At 44.2% G+C, this 23,062-nt stretch overlaps 1 protein-coding gene across 1 annotated transcript; it reads left to right on the top strand.

The window, feature by feature from the left end:
- The first annotated feature begins 2,641 nt into the window (after nt 1-2,641).
- LOC310861742 (hyaluronidase-1) lies at nt 2,642-22,029 on the top strand. Its single transcript, XM_083769345.1, has 7 exons — nt 2,642-2,767; nt 16,780-17,433; nt 18,370-18,603; nt 19,289-19,426; nt 19,983-20,069; nt 20,481-20,642; nt 21,648-22,029. The coding sequence occupies exons 2-7, from the start codon at nt 16,837-16,839 to the stop codon at nt 22,023-22,025; spliced, it is 1,596 nt and encodes a 531-aa protein (XP_083625471.1). The 5' UTR covers nt 2,642-2,767; nt 16,780-16,836; the 3' UTR covers nt 22,026-22,029.
- The last annotated feature ends 1,033 nt before the right edge of the window (nt 22,030-23,062 follow it).

Genomic DNA, 23,062 nt, shown 5'->3' with positions numbered 1-23,062 from the left:
GGATCCCCCAAGGGGGAGGGGACGAGGGGGGGGGGGGGACGAGAATAAAGAGATGCCGATGTGCCGTAGGAGAGCATTGCTAAGCCCACATTGATATTCACTGACATGCTACACATGTCATGAAAACACAAGCATGCATATTACATGCCGATACTAGAACATGCCCATTTTAACGAGTGAGCAATAAGTAAAGCAAAGCAGTAGTGATGCCACGCTGGGAGCATGCTTATTAAAATGATCCACACACGCACGCTTTTTGAATTCTTATTTTCTTATTCCATTTTATCTTTAGCTGTGTTGTTCCCCTCCCTTTTTGTTTTTCCTCATTGTATTTGGATGAGAAAAGGACGGTCAAGGACAGAATGAAAGGAGAAAAGGGAATTGGCAGGGACATTATTACGCACACCCCGCTTCTGTGATGTGACGTGACATACAAACACTAGCTCACAGTTGTCAGTGTCATTACAATGACAAAGGCAACAGGCATCAGTGCATCGTGTGGAGAATAAAGCTGGATTTATACCTTGTTGCGTGACCTTGTTGACGCGTGTCGCTCAACAAATATGGCATTTTTATGTTAATGGGTGTTCACGGCTCCCCCTTGTCATGGGAGTGAGTTGGCGTGAAGACACTGATGGACCACTGTGATATTATGCAGGTGTGGAGAGTGAGTCACAAACAGAAATGGCAAATATCCGCCCATCTACAAAGTTACATTTTGAGTTAATTTTAACTCATTATATTATGGTAATATTGTAGCCTCATGGGTCCAGTATTACACAGAGTTATTTCTATCTTATCTATCCATCAAACTAAAATGACCACGCCCTTTTTAAAATGACTGCTAGTTCAAACTCTATTTTCTAAACTGATTTACTGAGGTGCTAAAAATGTTCAGAAAACTCATGTTTGTTGAATCCGTGCCCGAGCCAGCAACCCTCCAGGTCATCATTGTGGCCAAATCCAATATGGCCGCCAGTCCACCACCTGAAAAAGGTTTTGAACCAGCTATGAATGCAAACTTGGTGTCTAAATCATGTTTTTTGAGAATTAGAAACATTTTGGAATGCTTATCTGTATGACTCGGTGTGGCTGAACCTCTATTTTACCAGAGGTGGACAGAGTACTCGACCCCAGTACTTGAATAAGAGTACAAATACGACCTGTTCAGATTTACTCCACTATAAGTAAAAGTAGCTCAGTCAAAATGTTACTTGAGTAAGAGTGAAAAAGTATGTGCTATTAAATGTACTTAAGTATTCAAGAGTAAAAGTAAATTCAGGCCTGGACTGGCCACTTGACATCCAGCGCATATGCCCAGTGGGCCACCCAATGAATGGGCCGCTCCATCCATTCCTTTTCTCCATTCCATTTCCTTTTTGACCCTGTCCAGCCCTGCGCACATGTGCACGCGCACACGCACACGTAGCTCACATCATATGTAGGCTTACGAAAAGTATCTGGTGTTAAGATGTAAAGTATCAAAAGTAAAAGTATTAAAGACCTTTTCATGGTACAAAGAAACAAAACAGCCAGACATGTTCTTAACTTTCAGAATAATGCAGCTTTCAAGTACCGGTACTTAGCTGTTTTTGTAGCTATTTCTACGTTTTGAGTGGCTGCTGTCCATTACGCTGTCCTTCTACATCCATTAGCTAGTTTTGTCTTCCAATTTCTCCATCTCCATCCACTATGGTTTCATCTGTCCTTGGCTTCAGTGTCCTGGGCTGAATGAAGGTCTAACTCTCCATTATTGATTATAATGAAGCACATCAAAGAGCTTGTGCTCTTATAAGCTGGATGCTTAGGGGGAAGAAAGGGGGAAAAACCATTCCTTAATACGAAAATGTAAGCACTTCACCATGCTAGTCTGCCTGCAATATTTCAATTCAATTCAATTCAAAGGGCTTTATTGGCATGAGAAAACATATGTTTACATTGCCAACAATGCCAACGCAAAAGGCACAAAACTAGTTCACAACGTGTCAAGCTGCGACACGTTGTGAACTTGTAAAGTGTAAAATCAGCCATTACGACGGCATCAAGGCCTGCCAAAATGAGGGGGGGAGGAGGAAGGGAGGGGGGGGGGAGGAGGAGGAAGGGAGGGGGGTAGGAGGAGGAAGGGAGGGGGGGAGGAGGAGGATGGGAGGGGGGGGAGGAGGAAGGGAGGGGGGGAGGGGGGGGGGAGGGAAAGAAGTGGAGGGACAGGTGTGATCCACCTCAGGTCCAGTGTTGGTGTAGCGGAGCGGCAGGGAGGATTATTGGATTACGGTAACCACCGGCAGTCATGTGAGCGGTTGCAGTGGGCGGTGGTAACCCTGCTTACCTCTCTGGCTAAAGGAAGCTTAACTCTGCTGTGAAGGTGAGGTCATATTCACACTAGTGCTGTCACACCCTCCCTCCCTCCCTCCGTCCGTCTGTCCATCTATCCCGCCCTCCCCTCTCCACTTGGAGCGTGCATGGTTTCTTTACCAGTTTGTTTCCACTCTCCCTAGGCCTATGTCCTTCATTTTCTCACTACCGTTGTTTTGTTTTTGTCTTTTGTTTTGCCTCCATTGCCTCCTATCATCTTTCCCTCATTCTCCATCTCTACCCCTGGATGTCAGTTAACTGCCTACGACAGGTTCTGCTTCTTAAGGCCCATCAATGCCTGCCGAAATTGCAGAGACTGACTTGATTCCTTCAAACTACAACACAGACTGTGTTCGACGTGGACTACAGAGCTCGAACACGTCCACAAAAGAGTACAGGATCTACCAATACCTTGGTAAGTTTGACATCTTTGCAGTTTAACCACAGAGGAAGAGTAGATATCCCTGCTGAACCTATATGTTAGGATCGAATTCCACCTTTGTCTGTCCCAGAAAGCAGGTGATTCTCAAGGTTTTTTGGTTTTCAAGGACCCCCAGCTTGACATGCATTATAGACACTATAATGCACTATAATGCACTATAGACACATTTGATACAATGTTTATCTCCACGACTACAATCTACACTGTAAAAATCTTATGTATTATATTAACTGAGTGTCCACTCTAATAAATCAGTCCAAACATGTTATATGAGATATGTGAAATATGTAGAAATGAGAGCAGACAGCCACGGTCCAATGCCATTATTAACATGTTGGGTGGCACTTATACCCGCCTTCTAATGAGAGCGCAAAATCTGTCTTGGAAGAGCCACCCATCGACTAATCTAATATACGGCAACCTTCCCCCGTGTTTCTTCACTAGTCCGATCCAGAAGAACACAGTTTGCCGGCCACTGCTACAGAGCTGACAATGAGGTTATAACGACACTATATGAATGACAATTTAAGTCAATCACAGATGCTCGCTACAAAATAATTGACAAACACCAGAGTGTAAAGTGCTTTTCACTTATATGATCAAGAAAGCATGGCCAAGCCAGTGCTTCTTTCATTATAGGAACACTTCAGACACAGACACACACACACACACACACACACACACACACACACACACACACACACACACACACACACACACACACACACACACACACACACACACACACACACACACACACACACACACACACACACACACACACACACACACACACACACACACACACAGTAATAGCAGTTAATTAAAAGAGTAGCCTGATGAAAATCTCTTACAAAATATGTGAAAACATTTCACTGCATGTGTGAGCAGTGAGCAGGATATGCTGTACTCTACTACACCTTCCATTTGCCGCCCAAAGTTATGTTTAGCAGCCAACATCAACCAGGTGGTAAGCACAGAGTTTAGGGCTAAGCTAATAGCTTCCTGTTGCCAATTTTAGACATGAGCTCTCAAAGTCTACACATTTACACAGAACTAGTGTTTTATCAGATGTTTGGGATATCGCTGCTGCCGGGAGGAAACTTCATAACTCCAAAATGTCCATTTTTTCAGGAAATGAAAAATATACATTCTTCAGGAAATTAAGAAAACCTTATATTTTCAAAACAAAGCAATACAGGCTCATCAAAGTTGGTGTAGTAACTTTATATATTGTCAATTAATTCCATGAGAGGGGGAGAGGTGGTGGAGTTAGTTGCTTTAGTAGACATTTTGAGGGTCCAATGGAGTTAAGAGGTTTTGTCCAAAGCACTTTTTACTACTTTCCAATGGTTCGATATTTTCGAAACACACAGACGTGTTCAATAGCACTGACAAAAACCTCAAAAATGGAGTTATGAGGTTTCCTCCCGACAGCAACGATGCTACTCACAGACCTGTTGTCTTATACAATAATCCAAATTCTTCTGCCTGACAATCTATACATTACATACTGTAGGAAGCGCTGAAAATGCTTTGACAATAAAGCAGATAGCTTGAGACACTAGGCATATCTCTAACTACCGACAGAGAAACTAAATGCATGATGTCTCTGTCTGGTGTCTTGAAGGACCATACAGTGAGTAGGCTACCAGTGGTCTGTCATGTTTAGTCCATGGCATTGACTGTGATACTGTACTTGATAATTACAAAACTGATTTGAGGAAGCCAGCCATTGTATTCGTGTTCATTTTTAATATGGTATGACAATGCACTTGCAAAGACTTGAAACTGGTATAGTCCACCAATAAGCTAGAATATCATACGGTCTAGCTGGAAATAGTCAAAACAACAATAACATTTTAATGACTTTGGAGAAAGGTTTGGTGATGTTTTAATTAGGCTACTTTAAGGACCATATGGATGGAAAAAAGTAATTGGCAGCACACATTGGTTGTGTGTGTGTGTGTGGCAAATGGTCTATATTATTATGTTTATATTTAAATAGTGGTGGGCGGTGTCTATGGCAGGCATGCAGATAGGCCATATATGGACTAGACATGACGGACGTCAGATATGCCCATATGGACTGGTGTGGTGAGAAGGAGGGAGAGCTTGATTAGCGTTTGAGAGAGGGATGGAGGGAGGGAGAGGTGAAGAGAAAGAGATGGAGAGAGCTTATTTTACCCACGCAATAACCTAACTAATGCAGAATAACAAAACCTTATTGATGTATGTCAGAGAAATAACTCCAGCAACTGAACTGGCGGACAAGCACATACCATGGTGTGTTATGTAGTTAAATATAAGGTTGTGTGTGTGTGTGTGTGTGTGTGTGTGTGTGTGTGTGTGTGTGTGTGTGTGTGTGTGTGTGTGTGTGTGTGTGTGTGTGTGTGTGTGTGTGTGCGTGCGTGTGTTTTCAAACAGCTCCACACCACAGGTCAGATTGGCCTTAACATTTGCACAGCAGTGTGACTGGCCATGACCTTGGTCATGCATGGCCAGTCAAAACATGAACACACCCTGAAGCAGTCAAAGCCAAGGAGAATGTTACAATTTAATTCACAATCGAGCATCTTGCCCTGCATCGAATATCACATGATAGAACAGCAGGATAAAAACGGATAGTCTGTCTATCATCCATGCATCCATGAGCTATACGTCAAGCCCTGTCTAGGACCCACTTCCTTCAAAACTGTGGCTTTCTTGTTCAATAGTTAGAATCTTCAACTCTCACTGTGTCATGTTTTGACAGCGGCACTAAACATTTTGACAATTTGTCATAGTGATATTTATCCAGCCAGGTCGGTGATTACTTATCATTCATGCTGTGCAACACGCTAAGGATTGTTTTGATCGATAATAATCCGTCATGTGCGAGTGCCGAGTGCCCTCTTTATTTGTGCGTGCAGCCGTGCAGTGTTAAAAGTTGGCGTTCGAACTTTACAAATAATAATATTGAATAATATTCAACGTGTCGGGGACGCTATCATGCTGCGTTCACTCTGATGCTCTCATTGCTCTGTGTGCTGCCTGCGAGGGGAACAACAGACACACAGCACATGAGCACAGAGTGCTAAAAGGTGGAGGGCCGAGGGCGGTGCGGTGGAAGCAAGGGGAACAGATCTTCAAGCTGAAATGCATCGAGCCTCTACACGTTGTTAGCTTGTAGATCTGCTCTTTTTTTGCGAACGACATTCTGCTGTGTATTGCTGCCCGTCAGTCTGACACTTCGGGATCGACTTGAAAGGTTCCCGCGAGCTACTGGTAGCTCGCGAGCCCCTGGTTGGTTACCCCTGCCCTAAATGATCAAGCCTTATGTCTATGCCACACATTCTCTCCTTTCTTCAATAGCCACAATCTGCTTCATCCATCCATCTTCAACCGCTTATCCGTATTAGAGTCGCTGGGGCAACAGCTCCACCAGAGAGCTCCAGACTTCCCTCTCCAGAGCAACATTAGTAACTTCCTCCTGGGAGATCCCTGGGTATTCCAAGTCCAGTGAGTCGATGTAATCCCTCCATCTCATCCTTGGTCTGCCAGGGGATCTCCTCCCAGTGGGACGTCCATCGTGGACCGACCTAGGGAGACACTTGAGAGGCATCCTAAACAGATGCCCGAACCACCTAAGGTGGTTCCTTTCCAGGCGAAGAAGCAGCAACTCTACTCCGAGTCTCTCTCGCGTGACTAAACTTCTCAGTTCTCACCCTATCTCTAAGGGAGATGCCAGCCACCCGTCTGAGAAAACCCATTTTGGCCGCTTGTATTCACAACCTTATTCTTTCGGTCATGAGTCATGATCCACACTTCATGACCATAGGTGAGAGTAGGAACGAAGATTGATCGGCAAACGGAGAGCTTTGCCTTCTGGCTCAGCTCTCTTTTCGTCACAACAGTGCGGTACAGAGACTATAATACCGCCCCTGCCGCTCCGAATCTCGGGGTGATCTCCTTCTCTGTCCTCCCCTCACTCGTGAACAAGACCCCAAGATACATAGGGCTGTATTTTGCGTGTCTTAAGTACCAGGTCTTATTCCCTAACTTGAGTAAACTAAAGACCTGGAGGCGTGGTCAATGCTCTTTGGCCACTCAGAAAAGCCAAATGGCATTGATCACGCCTCCAGGTCTTTGGTTTACTCAAGTTAGGGAATAAGACCTGGTACTTAAGACACGCAAAATACAGCCTCAATCTGGGAACCCATGTTTCTTTGTTTTTGTGTCTGGGGGCACAATAACCTCCTTTTTTGTGTACAAACAGTAATTTGGTTTGGTTTGGCTCTCCTTTCTGATTCCACTCCCTCCCGGGTGCTTCTGTCTTAAATCCTACTAACAACAACACTACATGTTTAGAGAAAGTGGTGCCGAGAGATTAATTCAGCTGTGTATTGCCTTACACAAAGACATGAATTACACCTACGCAGAACCTGGTACTGTGCCTGTACAGAACCAGGTACTGGTACTGTACAGAACCAGGTACTGGTACTGTACAGATTGTGCATGTCTGGTTTGCGCCTGGCTGGTCTATGCTCCTTTAACTATAAGCTACTACATATGCAGACATGCAGCTCTACTATGGTTGTAACTTTACTTCCCCTTTGACCTGGAGGAGGATGGGGTCCATGCCGGCTCAATCCCCAGACAGACTTGTAAACACAGACCAGAAGCTTGAGAGTGGATTAGGCTACTAATCACTGTTTATCATTTCACTACAAGCAGGAAGGGCCAGAGTGAAGGATTACAAGTAAATGGGATTACAGTAATCTGAATATTAAAAAAAGCTCTCTGATTTAATATAGTTCAAGGAATCACATCCTAGATCACTGGTTCTCAACGTGGGCCCCTGCTGGGACCCCCAGGGGTCCCTTAGTTACTTACAGGTCTGAAGGTATACTGCACACGGTCAGAGTTGTTACATTGTGGATCGGGGTCCCAGCGATAGAAATCGTGACTCTAACCCATTTCATATTGAACAGGGGGTCCTTGAAATGTAAAAATCTGCACTCGTGTGAAGTGAGGGGCGCCCAGTGTGGCTGATTGCCCATCATTTCCACTGTCATTATGGTCTAAAAATAAATCAATTTCCTTCTCGTGCTTTGATCAGTGGTGTTGTGCGACAGTCTGACACCATCATCATCCTCATCGTCCTCCACGAGACATGAATGCGTTGTGTTAATACATATAACACAATGTATTCAGAAAAATGCACATAAACTGCCTGTTCGAAGACGTTGCCAATAAAGTTCATATTGCAAGTGCACTTCATGTATTTTCTGAATACATTGAGCCCTGCCTATAGGCACCCGCCTCAGAGCATACAGGTGTGCATAAGACTTTGTTGCCTGTTAATATATAACACGAAATTACTTATAAGTTAATTTTATATCAACCATGAGGCACATGAGGTAATTTCGGTAAGCCATGCATTGGAGCCGGGGCTAGCGGCCCTCAAAAGATAAGTATCACTGTGTTAGAACGATGATCTTGAAGTGGTGGTGGTGCAAGTGGTGCAATATAAATGGACTGCTACAATAACCTTAATAATAGACAATACACCATAAATAAATACTGAAACCAGATATAATCATAGCCAGACGAACAAACGTCTTGCTTACTGATGATACATCTGGGGAAATCATTATTCATTGAATCGGCTACAACTGGGTGTACACATAGGCCAGTCCTTCATAAATGGTAAATGGTGCACTTATATGGCGCTTTTATCCAAAGCGCTTTACATACCTCTGCTGTCGGGAAGAAACGACCTAATATACATTTTTCATGAAATTAAGAAAACCTGATATTTTGAAAACAAAGCAATACTGCCACTTCAAAGTTGGTGTTGTGACTTTATAATATAAAGTCACAACACCAACTTTGAAGAGGCAGTATTATATTCTCAATGACTTGTTTGAGTTTGAGGTTTTTTTTTACCACTTTCCATTGGTTCGATATTTTCGAAAAAAAACAACACAGACGTAAAGGGTGTTCAATAGCACTGATTTAAATGTTGTTCTTTTTTATCCCAAACCTCAAAAATGGAGTTATGAGGTTTCCTCCCGACAGCAACAATTACCCATTTACACACACACATGGCGTAGCCACGGAGGAAGCCATGCAAGACACCAAGCTCAACCAGCACATCAGGAGCAATTAGCGGTTCAGGGTCTTGCTCAAGGACACTTCAACACTAACTCTGGGGGAGCCCACAGGGATCGAACTGGGAACCTTGTGGTTTCCATTCAACCGCTCTACCAGCTACTCTACCCCTGAGCCACTGCCGCTCACCCTTCATATTGGGATATGTTATCAGGAGGATAGGTTTTCAAAGCAGTGTCTGTAGGATTGTTGAGGTAGCTACAGTAGGCAAATGAGACAAAAAAATATGAAAATGTTAAGACAACCATGTACTAACTTTAGTTGTAACCTTACCATCTTATTTATATTTAAACATGTTTAAATTAATTGTGCATTTTGCTCTATCTAATCAGGGGTAGCGGTGGCCTACAGTGGATCAGGTCAGTGGCCAACAATTATAAAACTGTAGTTGTACTGAGAGGTTCCCAGGTTTTAGTGTGTGCGTGTGCGCATGCGTGCGCGCGTGCGTGTGTGTTGTGTTGTGTTTCTGAAAAAGAGCACTCGTGCTCAGCATACCTACGCTGGGGTGAATACAAATAAAATAAAAATAAACCAAAGCCAGCCCTCCAGTGGGATCAAGGTAATCCTGATTTGCCTATGTTTTTGTTTTGGACTACCCGTTTTGAAGATTTGAACCAGATCAAATCTTGTTTTTCTGGTCTTCAACTACACCCAAAATCCAAATCTGATCCAAATATGGATGAAACGTTTTGTACGCATGGGCGCTGGGCCCAAGAGTTAAAAACTTTTCACACGAAATAATAAAGTCTGCACTCGATCTGGTTCTCAGTTCCCTTTGTTTATTGCTGTCCTTTCAGTGTTCATTTTCCTGATGATCTTTTGATCATTAAAAAGTGGAGTTGAGAACCAGTGTGCGGAGTCTGCGGACATTGTTCTATTTTATTGTTGATCTACCATTTGTACAGCACAGAGACACTGACTAGGACGTGCATGCACTCTCTGATATTCGGGATTACTTTAGCCCACAGGAGGGGTGAATTTATGGTGGAATACTAGAGAAAAATGCACTAGTATACTTTAAACATTAAAGTTTTAAACTGAAATAGCGCATCATTTGTAGCCTTTATAGCTGATTTACATTTCCATTAGTTTTTGTCACAGTTGCAGTTTACACTGGTCTTGCACTCAGAACAGTGTATTCAACAACAACAAAAAAATCATATATGATTATGATAAATGATTTCAAACATTTGCAATCGTCCATGCCAAGCACTCCTACTCGAAAGCCCGATCTGATCAGATAAAAGATCAGATTAAAAGTTTTGAACTCTTGAGCCCTGGGCTATATGCAAGACTAGTAGACTACAACCCACCATACCAGGCACCCTGACTAGTAGACTACAACCCACCATACCAGGCACCCTGACTAGTAGACTACAACCCACCATACCAGGCACCCTGACTAGTAGACTACAACCCACCATACCAGGCACCCTGACTAGTAGACTACAACCCACCATACCAGGCACCCTGACTAGTAGACTACAACCCAACATACAGGCACCCTGACTAGTAGACTACAACCCACCATACCAGGCACCCTGACTAGTAGACTACAACCCACCATACCAGGCACCCTGACTAGTAGACTACAACCCACCATACCAGGCACCCTGACTAGTAGACTACAACCCACCATACCAGGCACCCTGACTAGTAGACTACAACCCACCATACCAGGCACCCTGACTAGTAGACTACAACCCACCATACCAGGCACCCTGACTAGTAGACTACAACCCAACATACAGGCACCCTGACTAGTAGACTACAACCCACCATACCAGGCACCCTGACTAGTAGACTACAACCCACCATACCAGGCACCCTGACTAGTAGACTACAACCCACCATACCAGGCACCCTGACTAGTAGACTACAACCCACCATACCAGGCACCCTGACTAGTAGACTACAACCCACCATACCAGGCACCCTGACTAGTAGACTACAACCCACCATACCAGGCACCCTGACTAGTAGACTACAACCCACCATACCAGGCACCCTGACTAGTAGACTACAACCCACCATACCAGGCACCCTGACTAGTAGACTACAACCAGGGGGGCAGTCAGCCAGATATTTCGTGAAGCCTCATTTGAAATCGGTAGTTCATATAATGGCCTGTTGTGGCGCTGGACTGGACCCAAAAAGCCCCATAGCTCCATAGAGTATTTTGGCCCAACTTCACCTAGACTGTATTACCTTAATAAACATGGTCATGAATACTTTCTTCTTCCAGTCACTAGTTTAAAGTCTCATTTCTAATGTCATAATATTCTTTTTGGAAAATTATGGTCCCATTAATTAAAAAAATGACCATAAAGTCGCGTATGTTCTGAGGGGCGTGGCTACCGTTACAGTCTATGATCGGGATTCCCCTCCCACTCAAGAGTCTTCTCCTCCCACTCGAGTCAAAATAAAAACCAACAGAGAAGAAGGGGGGAAGTCCCGCCTCGTTGTCTGGGCAGCCAATGACCAGCTGGTACAAAACGGAGCCAGCCAATGGCCAGCTGGTACCAAAAGATGGCGACTTACATCAGGAATTAGCATATCATTACAGGCTTCATTTTACGTTCATGTTAGACCCGGGGAACGCTTTGTCCATATTTTTTACAGTCTATGACTACAACCCAACATACAGGCACCCTGACTAGTAGACTACAACCCAACATACAGGCACCCTGACTAGTAGACTACAACCCAACATACAGGCACCCTGACTAGTAGACTACAACCCACCATACCAGGCACCCTGACTAGTAGACTACAACCCAACATACAGGCACCCTGACTAGTAGACTACAACCCACCATACCAGGCACCCTGACTAGTAGACTACAACCCACCATACCAGGCACCCTGACTAGTAGACTACAACCCACCATACCAGGCACCCTGACTAGTAGACTACAACAGGCACCCTTTCATGGAAGTCATTTAATGTTGACGTGCATGCACTTCCTTCCACACAGTGTGGCAATTGCTTGGTGAAGAAAAACATGCCACTAAAATATTAACAGGGTGATGTCACCTGCCATTAACACTCAAATACGTCCTTGCTCCTCCTCACCTCCCTTGAGAGAAATGAACCTCACACTTCTGAGTCAAGATACTGCCACAGCCGTGCACCACATTTTTCGATTCTTCCGTTTTAGCCATTAAGCTGACAGTCTTCTTTACCAGACTCCAGAGTGACTTGCAGTGATTGAGCAGGTTCAATGTTATACTTCCAAGGCTGCTTTGACAGGAGACGGTGGCTGCAGAAAATATTAATCCTGCAAGCCTTTTTCCTTGTGGGCTGGCCAGTCTAACCTTCAAGCCACTGTGTGTGCTAGCCCTGTCAGTTAAGTTTAATATTATTCTCTTTCTTCCTTCCAGCATTATAATCAGTCAATAGTGGAAATGTGTACACGTATTATTCCCAGTATTGCACCAGTGATGCAAATCTAATGAATCCCATTATTAGTGGTGCACCAATTACCTGTATATTCTAAGGGATTCTACCATCTCTGCTACCTCTATGTACTTATTCATCCCATCATCTGCCCATTAATCCATCCATCTCTGTATTACCTCAGTCTTGTTGATGGCCCACATGCATTGTTCTCCTGAATAGCCCCGCGTTGCGTATGAGTCACACACTCATCCTGTGAGATGGCAGGAGAGGGTGTATTGTCCAGCATGTTGTCTCTTCACACTGAAGAGAAATTAACAGAATGACTCACAGTGTTCAGTGGAGAAGAGCATGATGAAGGTCATCATGACACACAGGAAATTCATGGTTTCCGTTGCCAAACAATGCCCAACAAACAATTAGGTTTTGCACCGATTCCACGATGATACTGTACATCAATTTTGCACTGATGCTTGCTCTGCCCAGTCCCCCTACTCTGCAACTATCTTGTCAATTGATAGAACATCTAATTAACCCATTTAGACCTGAGGACGATTCTACAAATACCTTCTAAATCCAGACAGTTTTCTGTCGTTCTCAAACATTTTCATATCAAGCACCCCCAAACATATACAGTATGAACTTGGCCACCAACCGCCATCTGAAAATATGTTGTTCCAAAAATAGCAGTTCTACAAGCTCATAGCGCGGCACTCTGTGCCGTGCTATGAGCTTGTAGAACTGCTATCTTTCAACAGCTAAAGTATAGCATAATGCTTGAAACACCAAAAGGGGTTCCTGTCATGAATGAAATAACCAAACAAATTAATAAAAAATAGGCATACAATTTTTCCTGCAATGAATTTAGTAGTGTGAGAGGTCACCAGTGTGACAGCCCCTAACCAACCCTGCATATACATAGTGGTAGTCAAGTCACTGAAGAGACTCCACAACTGTACTGCAATACAAATGTAACCACATGGTGGTTGCTACTGTAGAAGTGTCCTCATGCCACCTCTTGGTCTGCCACGTTTTCTAAATAGTTCCTCAAGGGAATGGAAATGTTACGAGAGGTCATCCCACACAGTATTATACTACAGACATTTGAGGGAGCAACAGTTATATTTAGTGCGGCTACTTAGCTCCTGAATTCAAGAATCGTTCAGTTTGTGATAAAAGCATGAAATTTGGTACACTTATAGCCAAAGGCATTACCAAAAGATTTGGATGTGGAGGCATCTTGAATTTTCATCACGGCGCCCATGGCAGCCATTTTTCAAAATGGCCACCAGCAACAACTGTTTTCTAATGAGTGATGGATATAAAATGATATTGCTGACACAATTTGTTGAATTTATTTGCCATACGTACTTGGTAATGTGTTTTTGGGATAATTGAACATTCTCATTGAAAATTCAAAATGGCCGCCATCTTTTCTAGCTGGTTAGTTATGGATGATCTCTGTGTCGAATTATACATTTTTGTTGATGCAAAATTTGAATTAGGAACTTTAGAATTTCTAAAGAGTTTCCTTCTATCTCATAAGACTCATTAAAGATAGAGTGCTGTGATCCCCCCCCCCCTGCCCCCCCTATAAAACATCTTCAGGTACTATATGATTATACTAGGAGGAAGATTTATTTCTTATTTCTATTTTATTTTTCAGTGTACAGAAAGTGTTCAAATTATGTTTTCATGTGAGTTTTCAACAGCTCATTAAGTATACCTGGTTATCACCTTAGCACCACCCACCTGAACTTAATTAAGCCTCGCCCACAGTGTTGTATGATAATGGGGGAGGGGTTAGGGTTATGATGTCACACAAATGGTGTATTTTAGATTAATTGGGCCTTTTGACTCAAATGCTTTCAGCTTTCAGGAAGAAACCAAAAATACACAGAGAAGACATATGCTATTTGAATATTCTAACCACATCTGGGGGTCTATTAGAGTAATGTTAACGCCATAGACACATACAAAACAGAAAAAGTACAAAAACTCCATCTTTAAGTGAAGCCAAACCTAGGGTGTTGCACAGGGAAGACTATTCACACTCACCTTCACAGAAATGGAGGGCTATCAGTGTGCACTGTAACTGAGCTTTTTTGCACTTGCACTGCCCAACACAAACCTTACTGTACATTTTCAAGAGATGTTCATACCTGGTCTGACCTGCATATAATAGAATAGTCCCCACTCCTTTGGGATGTTTGTTGTCACATAATTATGTAATATGTATAGTTTCTATGTAGTGTTTCTTTTTGCAAAACTAATGCTTGGAATGGATTCAGCATCATGAAAACCCCCTAGTCACATGCCACTTAAAGAATGATGACATTTTGATGTTTTTGCCTTATACAGTAGGTTAATGGTATGCCCACATATTATGATAATTACTCAAATTGCTCAACTTGCAACTCTAGCAACCAAGCTGAATTTCATCCATTAGGCCTATAGATAACATTTCTATCATAAAAGGTTATACTAATCACCCTTTCTGTTTTCATGAAAATTCCAGTAGACTATAGAGAAATTTTGGCACCAGCACCAAGGAAAATAACAAGCGGCAGAATACAGAATAGGAAAAGGACTTCAAATCCTTGTTTCAAGTTCAGCCCATTAAAACCCCCTTTCCCCGTGCAACACACAGACAAAAGTTCAAGTGTGCGTGATACGAGTTTCACGACCGCTTGTCTCCGCATGCATTCCTCCCTACCTGTCATATATATACTCCAGAAGAATATTCTTCCTATGGCTCCAACCACGGACTCTTGTAGGCATTTGAACCATGTTCTGTCTGGAGACACTGACTACAGGCTGTTGGAAACAATGAAAGATTACATATGTTACTGAAAGGCAATTAAACAAACCTCACAGAAAGTGAGGAACCCTAACCCTCATATGTAGGTAAACACAGTCTGGTCCAGTGTTGATTTCGAAAACTAAATGGAAACTAAATGAACACTAAGCTATGGTGACTAAAACTAAGACTAAATATATTGACAATTGTCAACAAATAAAAACTAGACTAAAACTGTTAAGAAGGGACTAGTGGACAAGAGATCCAGTATTTTATTTTACACTTGGTTGCATGCTGAAAATAGCAGATCTACGCGTCAGGCTGTGACGCGTTGTAGCTGTAGTAGATCGGCTATTTTCAGCAAGTGTAAAATCGGCCATTGTGACGGCATCAAGGCCCGTCAAAATACATTTTAGACGACTAAATCAACTGTAGATTTAGTCGACTAAAATCTTATATTTAGTCGACTTAAACTAGACTAACACTAAAACAGTCCAGGTGACTAAAGTGTTACTAAGACTAAATGAAAACTATTCAAAAGACCATGACTAAAACTAAAATCTAATTGCTGCCAAAAACAACAATGGTCTGGTCCATATCTTCTGGCAAAGAAATGAAAAAAAAAAAAAAGAATCAGTAAAATGTAACAAACTTGGCTTGTAAGGTCATCCATCCGCTGCAAAAGGTTATCCTCTAGATTTAGAACATAATTGTATACACATGGGTTTCTCAATACTTCCACGTCGTTTGTGTGGGTTTACTGTATGTCCGTGGCACAGATTTGTGGACCCAAGTATAACAAAAGATAGGGTGTAGGAAACAGGTTTATTTCACAACAAACTGAATGCAGGAACAGGGGACAGACAGACACACACACACACACAGCTGGCTTACTTTCAGTCCAATCAACAGCTACCAAGAAGACACAGGTAGACAGAACACAGCTGACATAGATGAGGGGGGGGGTGGGGTCATGAGGGGGAGAGTGACATCTGCTGGACAGGTAGGAGTAGCACAGGAAGATACCTGGGGGACAGGCATTGATTGACTGTAAACATACTTGACTAAATGTGTTAAATAAAACATACCCTTCAGTACTATTTGAATCCGGTATCATATGGTATCATGGGTTCATGGTCAATGTGGAGGTATGGGTTTTTCCTCATTCATGTACATACTTGCACATAAAACGAAAATTGTATACACAGGACCAGCACTAACCTCCTCAAACCCGTCAAGACTAACCTGCGCACCATGGGTGACCCGACCGGGCCTTCTGCTCGCTCGCCCCCGAACTGTGGAACGCTCTCCCCGTCCACCTGAGAGCACCACAGTTCGGTTGACACTTTCACGAGAGGACTAAAGACTTTCCTTTTTAACAGAGCTTTTTTATAGCCTTGCCCTTATGTTTTAGTTAAATGTATAACGTTTTCTTTTTAGATGTTTTTAATGGTGTGATGTTTCTACTGTTTTTATTCATTTGCTGTAGCACATTGAGATTCTTACAGTGTAAAGTGTGTTATAAATACAATCCATTATTATTATTATTATTGTACGATAAAATAACTATCAATATGTTCCTCTGTGTCTCCATCCTTCACCTCTACCTTCCTCTGTTCATTCGTCCAGGAACATGATTGGCTGTGAAGGCCTGAAGGAGTAGGAAACAGGCGGGCAGATGCTTCAATGGCGTGGTGGACAGAGGCAGGATTGAATCCAAAGCCAAGTCCAGCTGCAGAACTGAGCTCTTTATACTACCCAAAAACCCTTACGGTGCTTTTCCTTCCCGCTTGGTCCTTCTTCTTCTTCCTCGTGCTATTGTCCAGCTCCCCCGGTCCAAGCATGGCCGGACCTCCCAAGCCGGCGCGAGTCCCTCTGCTCTCCGGCCAGCCTTTCATCATCTTCTGGGGCGTCCCCGACTCTCCCTGCGTCGGACGACCGGACCCCAGGACCTTTGGGATGGAACGGGAGGGCCGGGTGGCCGTTTTCTACGAGGACACGCTGGGTAATTACCCGTATTTTGTTGACCGGGACACGGCGGTCAACAGGGGTCTCCCGCAGCACACGAGACTGGACAACCACCTCCAGAAGACTGGGGAGGACATATTGGCGGCCTTACCTGCCCCGAGGTACCTGGGGCTGGCGGTCCTGCGCTGGGCGGAGTGGGCTCCCCAGTGGGTGAGGAACAGAGAGAAGAAAGCTGTGTACTTGGAGGCCTCCCGGGCCATGCTGAAGGCCTTCTTCCCTGACTGGACACCCGAAGAAGTGGAGAAATGGTCACAGGTATGGAGGGGTATAGAATTAGGGAACAGAGGGGTTAAGTAATGAGGGAGAGTGGAGGGGTATAGGGGGTGCATACTTAGTTTAGACTAGCCATTGGTTAGACATGGGTTAAGGTTAGGTTTAGGTGGGCTGCCCCGTGGGAGGTTAGGTTTAGGGTGAGGGTTTGAGATAGGTTGTAGTTGTAGGACTAATGACTGGTCTAACCAATGACTAGTCTAAACCAAAAACTGTCTAAACTAAGTACTGCACCCGGGGTATAGTTGGAGGAAATGGTATAACAATGAAATAAAAAGGCAACTGGGAGGAGATGGGGAGGGAATGAGGAAGACCAGAGAAAAATGGAAAGGAGGTAGATAAATGTACGCAGAGAGGAGGAGGAATGAAACAGGAGGAGAACGTTACTTGGAGCCAAAGGAAGAAAGGGTATAAGTGCAGTAGAGGGATGTATGGCAGGAATAGAGCAGTGGTTCCCAAAGTGGGGTCCGGGGACCCCCAGGGGTCCTTGAGGGAGTTCCAGGGGGACAGCAGCTAAATGATAGCTTGGAACAAAATGGACCCCTCTGGGTCTATAACTCTGAGAGTGTACAAATGGAACCAAGCGGAAATGGACCCGTTAGGGTCCATTTGTACACTGTCGGAGTTGATTTAACATTGATTGTACAATATAAATTGGGGTCCCAGAGATAGAAATGCCATTAAATGGGGGTCTGTTGACTAATATGCATGTCAAACTGGGGGTTAAGAATCAGGGGTTAAGCTACAGTAGAGCCGTAAAAATCTTCTCTCATGTAGGGTCCCTGGTATACCTTTTCAAATGGGGGTCCGCGGGGCTAATAAGCGTCAATTTGACATGAAAACGTTTGGGAACCACTGGAATAGAGGACGAGAGGGAACAGGGAGGGAGATCTTTGTCTGATGTTGATGATGTCATCACAGGTGGACTTTGAGGCGGCGGCCAGGTCCATTCTGACGGAGACCATGCGGGAGGTGAGGCGGTTACGGCCCACGGCCCTGTGGGGCGTCTCCCCGTATCCCAGCTGTTACAGCACTGACTCATCAGCCAATTACACCCGCTGCCTCGCCACGGAGGTGGCCCTTAACGACCAGCTGTTGTGGCTATGGAAGCGCTCCTCTGCCCTCTACCCCCTCCTCACACTGGAGAAGCTGCAGGTATCTGAATATACTGTATGGGAAATGATTGAGTTCTTTAAAAAACAGTGATAGATAGAACAGGTCTAAAGGGGCCTTTCACCCTGAATGTGCATGGCAACGGCACCACTGCATTCTGAAATTATTACTATTATTTTTCAATGGCTCTGTTAAGCAAAGTGTCGTGCTCGGCGCAGAGCGTTGCTGAACTTAGACCGCCACGCAATGTCACAAATAAACACACGGCAAATATAGAAACAAGACATCCAGCTATAGGCATGGAGGGTGAAACTTCAGAATTAAATTAATGAGGTGCAGATGTATCATTTTCATACAGAATATTTAGCAGACATAGTTATTGTCTAGAGTAGTGGTTCCCAAAGTGGGGTCCGGGGACCCTCAGGGGTCCTTGATAGAGTTCCAGGGGGTCCCCCGCTAAATGATAGTTGGGAACCATCTGGACCCTTATGGGCAGAGACGAAATGTTTTTATAATCGTCGTGGGAGCCCGAAACCCCTCCCCCCTGAATTTACGTCATATTTGGTGGACATTTGACCTAATTTCTCCTTTCATTGTCCATGGCAAATATTGAGACGTGTGGGGACAAAAGCTGTCAGGGGCTAGCGCCCCTCAAAAATAAAGACATGATTGTGTTTTGTATCCAGTCCATGTGTAACCGTTTGTACTATTCTTTTTTTTTCTGCAGGGTGGAGCCAGGCCGTATCTGTCCAATCAGATCAGAGAAGCACTGAGAGTGGCATCTCTGCCCGCGACATCCTTTGATCTACCTGTATTCCCATTGGTGAAGAGTGTCTATGCCTCAACCAATACTTTCCTGTCACAGGTGAGCTAAAAAAGGAATTACCCTGCAAATAATATAGTCTATCAGATTGAGGCATAACTGATTGCCTATTTTCAGGCTATTTTCGGGAAAGATATTTGTTGTAGTGGGAAAAGATCACACCCGTGTGACATGACGGGCATTCTTATTATCATCACAAATCATCATACATCATCTCATTCTGGCCAATCACAATTTGCTTCCTCACTTTTCCGTCTTCACTTTTTTTCCTCAATACGTACTTTGCCCAGCCAATCAAATCATCACAAAGCTGGGCATAGGAGGGGCCAGCTGCATGGTTTAAGTGGTTACAGGTATACATTTGATGAAAGGGATCAACTTGTGATCATCTTAACTGCAAAGGAGTACAGTGGCGGTAATTTAAATCTTGGCCATAATTTGTGTATCTGCATTAATAGGAAGCAAAGCGTTGCTGAGTATAATGCCTGGAAAATCCTCCACATACGAATAAATATTACAAGGACAAATCGAATGTGTTCGACTGTGTACGTGTAGGAGACTGACTCTGTGTGTGCGTGCATGCGTGCGTTTTCTGCAGGCTGACCTTGTAAACACCATAGGAGAGAGCGCTGCCATGGGAGCAGCAGGAGTCGTCATCTGGGAGAAAGAGGAAACAAAGACCGAGGTAAACAATGCTAGTATGATGACAGCGTGATGTCTCAGTCTCCACTCTCAGCCCCACAGAGACACACTTATCTCCCTTTCCGTTCCCCTCCGTACGTGGCGCTCCTTTATGAATTATTTATGGTATTAATTTTTACACATGTCGTGCATACTGCTAAAATTGTTACCCGCTGTAGTTCAGTGCTTTAAAAAAATATCTATTCCAATTTCACGGTCGACGGTTGACAAGCTACGGGCAATTTTTTGCAAATTAACCGAGGGAATGTTCTCATATAAATAATGCACCGGCCTATTTATCGCTAGTCACGATTTCACCTCTGTGTGTGTGTGTGTGTGTGTGTGTGTGTGTGTGTGTGTGTGTGTGTGTGTGTGTGTGTGTGTGTGTGTGTGTGTGTCACTGTCCATTCAACAGAGAGAGTGTTCAGACCTGGCCCAGTTTGTCCGCCAGGTCCTGGGGCCATACTCGATCAATGTTACCACTGCAGCCCGTCTCTGCTCCACCTCACTGTGTGAGGGCCGCGGCCGATGTGTCCGCCTGAACCCTGACAGCTCCGCCTACCTCCATCTCAATTCTGTAAGCCAGTGGAACCATTTTCAAATCAAGGCCCATTATTTATTCGGAATTTGATCCACGGACCACCATTTGATGACATTTTAACCTCTAAAAGAACGAATATTTCGTCGTATAATATAATATTTTGTCCACTATCCATGCTGTATTGATGTTGGTAGCATTAGGACTCAGGAGAGATAACAGGCAAACGTTGATGGAAATAACAATTATTCTACATTCTCGAATTGTGTAGACTTGTAAACTAATGCAGATGTTTAACAATAATGTAACTCTTGAGAGCGTAATGGTTTAATTTTACGCTCTCAGGGTCCATTTACGCTCCCAGGGTCCATTTGGTTATAACTCTCCATCCTTTAGCTGGGGACCAAACCCTCTCAAGGACCACTGGTGGTCCCCGGACAACTGGTTGAAAACCACTGCTGTATGCCATCCCCAGAGTAATTATAGAAGGCAAAGCTCTCTGTCTACCGAGCGATCTTCGTTCCTACTCTCACCTAGGATCATGAAGTGTGGGTCATGACCGAAAGAATAAGGTCGCGAATACAAGCGGCCAAAATTAGTTTTCTTCAACGGGTGGCTGGCATCTCCCTAGGGTGAGAAGTTCAGTCACACGAGAGAGACTCGGAGTAGAGTTGCTGCTTCTTCACCAGGAAAGGAGCCAGCTTAGGTGGTTCGGGCATCTGGTTAGGATGCCTCTCGGGCGTCTCCCTAGGGAGGTCCTCGAGGCACATCCCACTGGGAGGAGACCCTGGGGCAGACCAAGGCGCAGTTGGAGGAAACAAATTGACTCACTGGCCTTGGAACGTCTCGGGATCCCCCAGGAGGAAGTTACTAATGTTGCTCTGGAGAGGGAAGTCTGGAGCTCTCTGGTGGAGCTGTTGCCCCCACGACCCGACTACGGATAAGCGGTTGAAGATGGATGAATGGATGGAAAATTCCATTATTTTTCTTTTGTTTTTTTCCCCATGAAGACTAAGCAACATCATTTTCTAATTTCTTCCTCAGATGGAAACAGCAACAGACCAACCAGTCACATCTACCAGCCCTGACCAGCCAGACCCAGCTGAGGTCTGGAAGAAAGACTTCCAGTGCCAGTGGTTCACGACGTCAAATGCAGCCATCTCTGACCAGCAGTCCCCCAAGGATGGTGCTCCTATTGGGGGAGCAGGCAGAGGAAAGGCTGGGGATGTTGTGGGACCTACAGGTGCTTCCACAGTGATGAGTGTCTCTGAGGACGACTTAGGAGAAAGCAGCATGGCTGGTACAGAACGTCCGCAGCCTTTTCTGGAAGAACCCACAGACGATTGTACAAAACCACTCAGTGCCCCCTTACTGACTGCTTTTCTGTTGCTGTTAGCAACTGTCACGTGCCTCGACCCTTAAATAGTGAAGCCAGTGGAAGCACTTTAGCGCCATGGTGCAGACAAGGACCTGATCCTATGTTCTGTAGACAAATAAGGGATAATGAGCAAGTGAAATCCTGGGCCATCAACGGGAGAAGCTCACGTTTCTCTTGATGCCTATAGACCAAAGGAAAATGACACATGCCTGGCATGGCAAGCTCCAGGTCCTCAACGGATGTACCTTTGGAATATTGAACAGTATTCTGTTCCCTGATACTGTCCTATATATGGCCACTAAAGAACTACATTACCACTTACCAGTAATATTAATGGGAAGGATGGCTAAAATGTGACCTTCATTAGAAGCACCAAAGCACCATTGAAATGTGATGATCCTTCCTGGATGTTCTGTTGCTGTAGGCCTACAGTGTGGCATGGTGGCATGTGTTTACATTTGAGCTTAAGGCCGAGTTAAAGGGAAAGAGACATGCCTGCAGCATCATAAGCCCCATAAGCCCAGTGCTTTCCCAAGGACCATATGCTGTAAACATCTCGTCATTAAACCAACCCCGAATGCTTTGTTGCTGCTGCTTGCTATATACGCTGGGGAGGAAGGTGCATCTGGCATGGCAACACTCAAGGCCTTATCTAGGAGACATTTATTATTGAGACGCTACTGTATACTGTACGGTACAAACACTTGTGTTCAACCCTGTATTGTATTCCTTATGCGGCTGCTTAGTTATGTCTGATCCAATCTGTCCAAGCCGAGTTAAAGGAAGAGAGGCACATGTGTCATGGCACAATTTCATTTTCCATTCCATTGAAGTACCTTTTGGCTGCGGTACAAGATCTTAATGCCCTGATCCTATTAACGTCCTCTTAACATTTGAAAGGACAAGTCAAGTGAGATATTCCAAGCATGGTGACAAATATTATCATCAATCTCAGTTATATTCTGCTACTGGTTATTGTAATACTGGGACCAAACACAGCAAAAGAAACATAAGAATAAAGATAGAAAACTATTCAACCTCTGCCTGCGCCTTTACTACACTGTGGACAATTCAACGCTGG

This window comes from Protomyctophum parallelum (assembly GCF_964188405.1).
Source record: "Protomyctophum parallelum genome assembly, chromosome: 7".
NCBI classification, from domain to species: domain Eukaryota; kingdom Metazoa; phylum Chordata; class Actinopteri; order Myctophiformes; family Myctophidae; genus Protomyctophum; species Protomyctophum parallelum.
This window is presented reverse-complemented; position numbering and strand designations above follow the sequence as displayed.